This window comes from Lynx rufus, unplaced genomic scaffold, assembly GCF_022079265.1.
Source record: "Lynx rufus isolate CCGP_SWC_20201006 ecotype Redwood Valley unplaced genomic scaffold, mLynRuf1.p SCAF_4, whole genome shotgun sequence".
NCBI classification, from domain to species: domain Eukaryota; kingdom Metazoa; phylum Chordata; class Mammalia; order Carnivora; family Felidae; genus Lynx; species Lynx rufus.
In genome coordinates, this window is record NW_025814856.1 from 164,461,346 (window position 1) to 164,472,652 (window position 11,307).

The following is an 11,307-nucleotide window of genomic DNA, read 5'->3' on the forward strand; positions in this document are numbered from 1 at the left end:
CAGGGCGTCGTCTCCATCCTCCCAAACGGAAACCCCGGAGCCAGATTTTGGAAAAGCCTCCCCCGCAGCAGGTTTTCATTGCAAACCCATAGGGGTTGTTGAGGGGAGAGGAAGATACGTAGGGGTCTGAAGGGACTCCTCTGGTGGGGCAGAGGCAGGGACAGGAGGCCTCCAGCGGGGACTGTGGTGAGCCAGGGGGACAGCCGGGTCACCTGCAGGGGGTGGGGGATGCTGTGCGGGAGAGAGCACTCCCGGGCAGGAACACCTGCGGCTTCAAAGGGAAAATTTTTTCCTGGGGTCTGACTGCGGAACAGCCAGTTCCTGGTCGGTCGGCAGGGGGCCGCGGGCTGGGGACGGAGGAGGGACAGGACGGCTTTGAGAAAGTCCTGGCTTCCCAAACCACAGAGCGGGGACAGAAGTATGTGAAGCATGTGTGACTCTCCTCAGAAGGCACCGGCCCTCGGTTTACCCGATCCCCTGGACGGACTTCAGACGAATTGCGAGCCTGCCCACAAGCGCTCGGGTGGGGATGGCACAGAGAGCAGATTTGCTGACAGATTAGGGCGCAGGGGGGCTGGGGTGAGGGCAGGTCACCCAGGAGCGCAAGCGGTCAATCACCAGTTAATGAGGTGCCGCTATTCCTAGTTCTAGGGGAGCGGTTGGGGCCCGGGTGGGGGTGGGGGCAAGTTCAGGAGAAACCTCCAGAACGCCTGGAAGCCTGGAAGGCTGCTAGGCCTGGCTCCCCAGAGGCTGCCTGCCGGAGAAGGAACAGGGGGGCCAAGCTCCTGACCCCGTGGGAGGGCTTCCTTCATCAGAAGTCCTCACGTAATCCCCAGGAGGGGGTGCTGTTGTTGTCCCTACCGCACAGCAGGGGAAATTGAGGCACGGAGCAGTGACCTGTCCGAGGTCACACCGTAAGGGAATGCTAGAGAGAGCATCGGGGTGGGGTCCATCAGAACCAGACGCTCCCGTCTGTCCCCGCTCCCCAACGTCCCGGGTGACCTTGAGCGCACTCGTCACTTCCTGCCAATGACCCATATTCATGCAGCACCTTCTCGTGGGTTACTGGCTTGGCTTCTACAACTGTATACCGTTGGAGCAACAGATAGATTTGCCCTCGTTTTGCAGAGCAGGAAACTGAGGCCCAAAGCTGTTTGGTTTGTGTTGTGGGCTGAAACGTATGCCCCCCAAATTTAATTTAAAAAATTTTGTTTAATGTTTATTTTTGAGAAAGAGAGAGAGAGAGAGCACAAGCAGGAGAGGGGCAGAGAGAGAGGGAGACACAGAATCCGAAGCAGGCTCCAGGCTCTGAGCTGTCAGCACAGAGCCCGACATGGGGCTCGAACTCACGGACCGTGAGATCGTGACCTGAGCCAAAGTCGGGTCTCTCAACCTACTGAACCGCCCAGGCGCCCCCTGTAGCCCCCCCAAATTTATATGTTGAAGTCTTAACCCTCAGGACCTCAGAATGTGACTGTATTTGGAGACAGGATCTTTAAAGGTGGAATTAAGTTAAAATGAGGTAGTTCAGGGGGACCCTTGATCCCAAACCGCTGGTATAGAAGAGATTAGGACACAGAGGCACACAGAGCAGAGACCACGTGAAGAAGTGGCCACGTGAAGAGACCACGGCCAGAAGACTGCCATGGGCAAGCCACGGAGAGAGGCCTCAGGAGAAACCAATTCTGCCCACACCTTGACCTTGGACTTCTGGCCTTCGGAACTGAGAGAAAATGAACTTCTGCTGTCTAAGCCCCCAGTCCTGGTATTTGTTACAGCAGCCCAAGGTGCCTCTGACACTCTGCTCCTTCACGCCGTGAGTGGGGACACCAGGTCCTGCTTCCCCCGGCCTTGGGGTTACTGTACATAGTAAGGAACATCATAGATTCCCGTCCCAGACCCAAGTGGAGCACGGAGGGGCCAGCCGAGCAGGGACAGGGTCCTAGCCGGGGGCAGGGCCCACACAAGTGGAGACCAGGGTGGCTGACTTCACACGGAAAGTTCCACCTCCCTGAACAAACCGGCAGAGAAATGAAAAACAAAAGCATGACTTCATACCAGCCTCCTCCCAACTCAGACAGGGTGACGGTGTATTTACATGTTGATTCGTTCCGGGCTTAGAGATTTGAACCCGTTTGCTGTGGTGGTGGTTTCTTCCAAGTTCGTGATCTGAGCCCTGTCGTGGAGGGAGGGTCTGGACGGAGGGGGTCTGCACCTGGCAGGCCTCAGTCCCACACGGCCAGGGGCTTCCCGGGCTCCATGCTCTGGGCTGGAGGTGAAAGGAGGAAGGTTGGGGCGTTTGGGGTGCAGGGCACGCCCTTTGTGGACCCCATCTACAAATGGCAGGACGGCAACCCTCTCCCCATCCTGGAGGGGTGGATGGCCGCCCAGTGCTGTAACTTCTCTGCTTAGAGGGGTCCCCCAGCAGACTCATGGGGGCCCTATGCCTTCGCCACCCGGATCTTGGCAGGTGTTGTGCTGGGTGAACTGTGGGAGCCCCCCGATGACTCACCTTTTCCACTTCTCCCTCAGCGGGCAACGCGGGGTGTGGGGGCAGAACCCAGAAATGGGACAACGGCACCCTCAGAGCCCCCCAGGACAGACTCTTCCTCACTCAGAACCCTCAGCAGAACTCACCCTGGAGATTTTTGGTTTTCTTTCTGGGACCCTGTTTCCCTCCCTCCCCACCACCCAGCCTGTCCACGGCCCGATTCTAGTCGATGTATTAATTCCAGGGTTCAAGTACTTTCCCATAGGGGTCCCGAGGGAGTGGCCAGCCTGAAGGGGTCCTTCCCGTTTGGGACCCCCTCCCCCTACTCGGAAAAGCACAAGCAAGATGTGTGGAGAGGAGGGGGCGGGAGCCTGTGTGGCCAGTCAAGGGGCAAACTGTGGGGCGGGGGCAGGGGACCCCAGGATCACAGAGTGAGGGGGGCTTGTAAAGCTGGAGCACGAGCTTGAGCCAATGGTCAGAACTCTTGGGAGCAATTCAGGCTGCCGCAGCCCCTCATCCCTCTTCCCGCCAGGCGCCTCGGTCTGGGTGCAGCGGGGAGTAGACATCTTTGGTTTCCTCATCTCCACGAAACCCTGTCCGAGTGTCCAGGAGCCCAGCCCACAGGGGGGGACAGCAGCCGAGGCCTCTCCCTGTCGAGTATCTCTATGCCCATCTGAACAGCCGGGGTCCGTCCAGGCTGCTCCGTGGTTCAGGATTCTGGTGGGGAGCCCCGGGCAGGGGGCAGAAGTTACCTGGGCCACTGCTAGTGTCCCGCAGGCTCCCATCCTGTCTCACGGGGGAGGGGAGGCTGGACACTGAAGCGTGGGTGGCCAGGTGTCCGGAGCGAGGACCCTCTTATTCCCAGAAGCCCCACCACCTTCAGGACAGGCTCCTCCCTCCCTTGCCCCTGGCTCAGACCCCCAACAGGGTAGACCCAGGGTCCCGGAGAGGGCGGAGGCCACAAACAAGGTCCACGGGTTCGCCCAAGGGGGTGAAGGGCGCCAGGCCCCTGGGTCTGCCCAGCCCCGGGAGCAGGCTGGGCCCGGGAGCCATGGTCTTCAGCCCTGACGGCTCCTTCCGAGTCTCCTCCTCCACTGCCTCGGGGTCTTCCGAGCCCCCATTACACGATCGAGCGGGCAATGTGTCGCCAAGGCCCAGCCCATCTTTTCAGAGGGGCCCTTCCCGCAAACCCCAAGGCCAAGGTCAGCCAGAGAGGCAGACTCGTGGACCCTGGGTCAGGCGTTTGGCTGCAGAGCGGACCACGTGGCCTGGCCGCCCCGGGGCTGCTGAGTCAGGAGAGGCACAGCCGGGAGGGAGCGGCGGCCTCAGCCCCCCCTTACTTCTCCCCGACCCTCCCCTGACAGGCGCTCTGGCCCTACCCTGGCTCCACGGGGAGCGGGCTCTGGGACCGGAGGCTGTCCTTCCCGCTCGGGGCGCACGCCTCTGCCGTGTCAAATGAAAGGGCTCGGCGCCAGGGCCTGTAGATCCCTTCTGGCCCCTTCCGCCGCCCTCAGCTCCCCGGCCTGAGCCCGGGGCCCAGGTGCCCTGCCGGCCGCCCCACGGTCAGGGAGGGGCGGGGGAATCACTCAGGCCAGCTCAGCTCTCCTTTTCCACGATCTTTATTCCTCAGGGTCTGAGCCCAGGCTGGGGCCGGAAGGGGCTGCCGCTAGAAGAAGTTGACCACCCTGCGGACCGACTGGACGCGAGAGCTGTGGGCCTCCCAGTCCGAGTAGTTGCGGAAGTCACCCCGCTCCACCAGGTACATGCGGCCGTGGTAGTTGGGCTCCTCGTACAGGACCCACCTGCGGCCAGAGGGAGGCCAGGCGGCCGTGAGCCGCTGAGCAGCACAGGGTCTGACCGCCTCCCCGCCTGCCCGCCACCCCTCACCCCTCCCGGCCAGTGTGGGGGCCCCGAGCTGAGGGGGGGAGGTGTGGGGCAGGGCCTGTGGGGCTGGCCTCTCCTCCTCCCTCCTGATACTCCCTCGCCCTTGGCTCTTCCACCGCGGGGAGCAAAGCGGGGCTACGCGCCCCGATCCGGTCGCTGGGGTCCTTCCGGCCCAGGCCATGGGGTGCCCTGACTCTGTCTTTGCAGCGAACCCCACTGTGGCCCTCGCCCCCCCCAAAGCACTCGGCTGCTGAAGGAGCCTTCTCCTGGCTGAGACAGACTCAGAGTTTCTGAGCCCAGCCCGCCCAGAGAAGGGAGTGACTGCCCAAGTCACACGCCACCCCCCTCACCCCCCCGCCCGAGTCGCCTGCTGAGGGCAGCTTCCCCGGCCACCCCCTTCCTGCCCCTCCCCCCTCCTCCCCCTCCTCATGCCCGTGGGTGGCTCAGGCCCAAGGTTTCGGGGCGTATATGCAGGAGTCCCCAAAAGGAAGAAGAGGAAGGACAGGCTGGGCCTCCGCAGTAAACGTCCCCCGGGCTTCCTGCTGTGACTTTGGGGACCAGGCATGAAGAGGGAGGGAGGAGGGGGCGTGGCCCATCCGCAGCAGGGACTGTGCTCTTTGGGGGGTGGCAGGAAGTAGGGAGAGCGACCTGGCACATTTCCCTCCAAATGCCCCCCAGAACCCGTGTCTGTGGGGACAGGTCGATCCTGCGCTGACTCGGGAACCAGCGGAACACCGCGGCTGGTGTCTGGGAGGTGGTAGGGAGACCTGCCTGGAGGCTCCCCATCAGACCCCAGGAAAGGGCTTGACGGAGGTCACCGCCCCCAGACCCGGTGGTCCAGGCCATCACCCTGGCCAAGGGCTTACTTTTTTTTTTTTTTTTTTAAAGGTAATCACAGGAGCAAAGGGTGAACCCCCGTAGGGAGGAGAGCAGAGCCCTGGGTGAGATGTGGGGCTGGCCATACACAGCCGCTGAGTAAGCGGGAGCTCCGGGAGACCCCGGGCCCCTGCACTCAAAACTCTTAGCTCCCACCCTCCCCCGCCCCCTTTTCCTAAAGAGGCCCCTGGAGTCTTCCCAGGGTGGGTGTTGGGGGACTGCGGCTGCGGTCTCAGGACACCTTCCACGCAAAGGTATGACTCTGGCCTCACGAGACATAATTTAGCCGGTCGTTTTCCAGGTAAACTGTTGTTCTGGAATTCTACCCCCGGATTCCCAGAGGCCTTCAACTGAGGGCAAACATTTCTGAAAGGCAGAGAAAGGCAGACAGGAGAAAAGGAACCCTGGATAGAGTCAGAGTGACAGAGAAATAGCGGGGAGGGAGCTGAGTCCCCCTGGGACTCTGGGAAGGAGGAGAGAATCCCCCTGGGGGGGTGCCGGGGAGGCGAGGGGTCCAATGCTCCCTCTGGCTCAGCCACAACCTCCATTCAGTCCCTCCCGTGACCACTCTTGAACCTCGTGACGTTCCCTGATCCCCCACCTCGGGCACGCAGACAGCAACTGGACCCCTTAGCTGCTGTGACGGGAGCCACGTTCCCGGAACCCGCGTGGGGCTCTTCGGCAGAGGGGCCGGGACTGAGGTCAGGGGAGGCTCCCTGCTCCACACCGGGGACACTCTGACTTGACGCCTGGCTGCCACCCCCGCCGTGCTGTTCACGGAGCGAGCAGGGGCCAGGTCACTTGCGGAGCCTCCGCTTGCTCCGCTGTAAACGGAGATGACGCTACCCGCTGGCCCACAGGAGGAGCTGACTATACGGGGGGCTGGCAGAAGCCAGGCCAGCACGGGGGTCCTGACCACTCTCCAGGAGCAGGGCAGACACGCCCTGGGCAAAACCCCCGTGGCCACAACCTGTCCACCGGAAGTGAGCCGCCATGACGTCCAGCTCCCCGGAGGGGCTGTGTGGCAGGGGTCTGCCCGCTCGGTAGGAGAGCTCCAGCTCTGGGGTCCCCTTGGCCGAGTAGGACCGGGGTGTGCAGGGCGAGCGGGCTTCCTCTGGTTCGAGGGGACCAAAGTACTGTCCCCGAGCTCAGTCTAATCTTAGAGAACCGTTAGTCCTCCAAGGGCCCTGCTACGTCTGCTCCCACTGGGGAGGCCTACCTCTGGGGCCCCATGTCTCCTCACCACGGCCTTCTGGAGCCACGGAGGAAGCCTCCCCGCTGCTTGACTGGGGTAGAGGAGGCAGCTGAGGGGGTGCCGGGCCTCCCCCGCTGCTGGGGTCGGGCCCGCCCGGCGGCCTCCCCACACACTTGGATGTGCAGGGCCCAGCCGGGCCGCGGTCGGCGGCCTTGCGGCCTCTACTCACGCGCCGTCCCCATACACCTTGACGGCGTTGACACAGTTCTTGGCCCAGCCCCGGCTCTGCAGGAAGGGACAGTCGTCCTGAAACTCCAGGCACTGGCCGGTGAAGTTGCACCCCTCGAAGATCTCCATGCGGAAATTCTCCCCATGCTGCGGGCCCGCGGGAGCGGAGGAAGGAAAGAAGGCAAACGGCCCTGAGTCCCATTCCCCCCCAACACAGAACCCACGTGGCCAGAAACTCAGAATCGCCCCGGGGCTCGGGGCACCCGATGCTGGGGGGGGGGCCGGTGAGTGCCACCCCAACCTAAGTGGCCCACCCAGCACTCTGCTTGTTCTGGGACATGAGATCTGGCCGGATGAGAGGGGCCGATCACTTTAAAAGGCTTCAGGGCCCCTGAACCAGTCCAATCTCCTCTCTCCTCAGCTAAAGAATCCAAGGGTTGGAGTGGGCCAGACCGCCGGGGGACACAGTGGCCGCGCTCTGACCAGGGCCTGGGCCGCTGGGTTCCCTTCTGGTGCCTGCACTGGGGGACGTAGGCCCCAGCCACACCAACGCATTCCTCTGCCCTTCATCCCCACCCTGGGGCCTCAGGCCACGGGCAAGCCTCTCAAGGATAATATTTTACAAACTGTAACCGAACCTTTTATTAAAACACGAAGCCAAAAATCTAAAACAAATAACAGAGATCTCATTTGCTGGAATCCCAGCTGGCTTACTGGGATGACACTATATAGTGCCCTATAAGATTCCTTGCATTTCCGAAAGACAGAGGAGGGCCATTTCCCAGCAGGCTCCGGGATAGTTTACATAAAAACAGCATTATGCAAGGGCGTGTGGGTGGCTCAGTCGGTTAAGGTTAAGGGTCTGACACTCAGTCATGTGTGTGAGGTCACATGTGTGACTCAGGTCATGATCTCACGGTTTTGTGGGTTCAAGCCCCACATCGGGCTCTGCGTTGGCAGTGTGGAGACTGCTTGGGATTCTCTCTCGTTCCGGCTCTCTCTGCCCCTCCCCTGCTCACGCTCTGTCTCTAAATAAATAAGCTTAAATTTTTTTTCTTTTTAAACGGCAGTATGCAAGATCCAGGGCCATCCACATTAACTCCTTTTTCCAAATGTCTCTGGCCTTGGAAATACTAAGGGAGCATGCTTCCAATCTGAGATGCCAAAGCCCCGGACTCGTGTGGAAGAGAGAGGGGGGCCCCCATACAGGAGGCCCCTTCCCTGGGGTTCCTAAGATGTTCACTTAGGACCACCTGGCCCCCACATCCAGGGACAGGTCCTTCTACAGACACACGGCTGAGACTCTGAGGACCCTCTGATTCAGGAATCTGCCATTTCCCACCTGACCATGTGGACCTCAGAGCCTGTCAGCTAGCGCTTGTAACTTGTGTGAATCCTACGTCCTCGGATCCCCCTTCGGTGGGGGGGGGGGGTGGGCAGACATGAACGATCACCGTGGGTAGTGACGTCCCTCCTACGCTCTCCCTACACACACTGGGCCACGCTGTGAGATGACAGCCACTCGTGTGGCTCCCAGAGACCCGCCCCCAAATTCCCCGAGGACCAGCTGGTGACTTAGTCACCTCCTTCAGTCATTCCACAGCCAGAGCATCAAAGCCGCCTGAAAAGCGCCACAAAATGACCCACAGGAGCGGACACGCCAGGCCCGAATCAGCCTTGCTTAGGTTACATTCTCCCCCGTCCAGTTGCAAATCGAAACTTCTAATATTTCCAACAGCATTCTAAGTGGAAAGTTCAGCAAGATTTTGGGATCAGAAATGGAAGGTGGTTCCCTGATACGTGCCTGTAAATGTCAGGTATAGAAACTCCAGGGGCAGGGGCGCCTGGGGGGCTCAGCCGGTGAAGCGACGGCCGAGTCTTGATTTGGGCTCAGGTCATGACCTCACGGTTCGTGAGATCGAGCCCTGCATCGGGCTCTGTGCTGGGCCTGGGGTCTGCTTGGGATCCTTTCTCCCTCTCCCTCTGCCCCTCCCCCACTCTCTCAAAAACACAAACAGGACTTCCAGAAGCTGGCTCTGGCTCTCCTGTTCATTCCCATGCCAGCCCACACACGGGGGGGGGGGGGATGGCAGGTCTGTTGGGGGGGGGCTTCTCTGCATCTTAAAACATCCCACAGCCTCATCAGATCTTAAAGCTGGGAAGGCCATGCAGCACGGACCCTCGGTCACTCCGGCAGGAGGCCCCCAGCCAGAGGCCCACTCACCATCCCCACGGGCCGGCAGGACCCCATGTGGTCGTTGTGGCCGTTCCAGCAGAGGAAGTCAGGGTAGTTGCCGTGCTCCAGGATGAACTGTTGGCCCCGGAAGTCGGGGTGATCGTAGCAGACCCAGGCTCCGCTCTCCACGCGGATGGAGTTCACCCGGTTCATAAAGCCTCGGTCCTGGAAGTTGTCACAGTCCCCATAGACCTCGAGTTTCCGTCCCGTGAAGTGCTTGCCTTCATAGAAGGTGATCTAGAAAGGCCAGGTTAGAGGGCTCGGGGTCAGGGGCTTTCTCCTTTCAGTCTTGGGAGCAGACAGCTGGGGTCCAACACCCTCGATTGAACCCTGATTCCCAGGCCAGCTGCGTACAGCAGGGGCTCAACACTGTTAGCTGGGTGAAGGAATGAATGCAAGGTGGGTTGAGGTCCGGGGCCTGGCCCTCCCTACTCTAGGAGCTCACGGTTGAGCAACCAAATTTCAGAAAATATCTGGGGACAGGGATTCCCCCTTTGTCCCTGGCCCATTTGAAAACAGGCTCCTTTCAAACTCGCAATGCATTAAAAAAAATTTTTTTTTAACGTTTAATTTTGAGAGACAGAGAGAGAGAGACAGAGTGCAAGCAGGGGAGGGGCAGAGACAGAGAGGGAGACACAGAATCCGAAGCAGCTCCAGGCTCTGAGCTGTCAGCACAGAGCCCGACGCGGGGCTCGAACCCACCAACTGCGGGATCAAGACCTGAGCTGAAGTCAACGCTCAACCAGACTGAGCCACCCAGGCGCCCCTCCCACTGCATTCTTTACACTCAATTTTTGTTCATTGTTAAAACCTAACATCCAAGTGTTTTCAGAAAAAAAGCATTTCACCCACAACCCCATCATCATAGCCAAACAATGAATTTTCAGAAAGTCGGGTGCCTGGGACCGGGCCCCTTAACGGGAGACACTGAATGCAGGGAGACCAGTCAGAGCCTGGTGCAGGGATTAATGGCTAAAAAGGGGGCTTTTTCAATGCAACTCGTCCCTTTGTGTACTAGGCCTCTCCTGTGGGTGACAGGCATGTGTCAGATCTGGAACATCACCAACTCGGTGGGCAGTTCAGACACCGTGTCCTACGGCAACGTAGCACGGACAGGTTCTCCTTGTCCCTAAACTAAACACCATGCACGCTATCAACCCCAAAGTTCATTTACTGCAGTGGACCCTGAAACTCCAACCATTCAGTAACTATCTGGTTTTCAAGAATTGTGCGCCTCGAAGGGCCCTGGCAAAGTACAAATTAACGTTTCCTGGGGCCTGGTAACCGGTGTAATCATTTGTGCCCATGCCAAGGACTTCCCTTCTGGGCCCCTTGGGCAGAAGCTCTGAGAGCCCAGGGCGTGACTCCCCAGCTGTGCCTCTGGGCCTGGGGGAGGGTGTGCAGGGGCACGAGGGGCTCTTGGGGGTTGTCTGTTACTGACGCATAACCCAGCCAGTGCAGACTGAATAATGTGCTCACGCACTAACCCTGAATGCGGCCCCTGGAGACAGAGGCTGCATCGGATTAGCCGGCGAGAACGGTTGGGGGAGATCCAAATTTGCCACCTTCCTGCCCAAGACAGGCCTGGCCGATGGCCCAGAGATATTTAGGGAGAGCTAGTCACCCACAGGATTCCAGGATCCCTCAAACCTCTCCAGAGCCACTGATGGAGGGGGTGGGGACGGGGCCTTCCCACCTCCCACACCAGAGAGGCCAGGGCGCCCGGTTTGGGTAGGACATTTTGCCAATTTCGCTCAGGTCTGTCAGATGCAAAGGGCGAACGGTGCAAAGAGTTAGGTTTGGCCCCCGCCTCCCCGGAACGGGGGAAAAGTGGAACGCAGTGTGGGTAACGTCGTTAACGTCGGGCCGGGAGGGACCACACTCACCTTGCCGGAGCACTGCGCCATGGTGTCCCCGCCCCTCGGGCCGCAGGCCCCTTTATAAGCGGGCGGCGCCCTGCTGGGTCAGCGCCGCCCCGGACAAAAGATTTGCTGGCCCGGGCGTTAGTGTTGTCCGGTGCGCTAAGCCCGCCTGGGGAGGCCCCGCCCCGCCCCGCCCCGGGCCGCCCGTGGGACCGAACCCCGGGCGCCGGGAGCCCGGCCATGCGCCCCACCCCTGCCCGGGGGCGGCCGGGTGCCTGCGGGGTCATCGCGGCCCAGCGAGCCCCAGCCAGCACCCCCGGGGTCTACTCTACCTCTGACCCCAGCGCGCCGGCGGTCCCTGCTGAGTCAGGGGCGCGCGCGCACACACACACACACACACACACACACACACACACACGTGCCGGGCCCCACTGCCCCCTGCCTTGGGCTGGGGCGTCTCTAGCGCTCAGGGTGTGGATCCGTGCTGCCCTTCCTTGGGCACAGAGCCTTCCCAGACCTCCCGCCCCATCCCTTT

The 11,307-nt window shown here is 60.9% G+C and overlaps 1 protein-coding gene across 1 annotated transcript; it reads right to left on the reverse strand.

The window, feature by feature from the left end:
- Positions 1 to 4,157: 4,157 nt before the first annotated feature.
- Positions 4,158 to 10,817, reverse strand: CRYGN (crystallin gamma N). Its single transcript, XM_047094771.1, has 4 exons — positions 10,797 to 10,817; positions 8,899 to 9,147; positions 6,676 to 6,821; positions 4,158 to 4,293 (listed from the first exon to the last, which is right to left on the reverse strand). The coding sequence occupies exons 1-4, from the start codon at positions 10,815 to 10,817 to the stop codon at positions 4,158 to 4,160; spliced, it is 552 nt and encodes a 183-aa protein (XP_046950727.1).
- Positions 10,818 to 11,307: the final 490 nt, after the last annotated feature.

Coding starts and splice junctions, on each gene's coding strand:
- CRYGN (XM_047094771.1), bottom strand. CDS start 10,817: ATGGCGCAGTGCTCCGGCAAG. Junction 9,148..10,796: donor TGGCGCAGTGCTCCGGCAAG/GTGAGTGTGGTC, acceptor TGGCCTTTCTAG/ATCACCTTCTATGAAGGCAA. Junction 4,294..6,675: donor AAGGTGTATGGGGACGGCGC/GTGAGTAGAGGC, acceptor CTCTGGCCGCAG/GTGGGTCCTGTACGAGGAGC.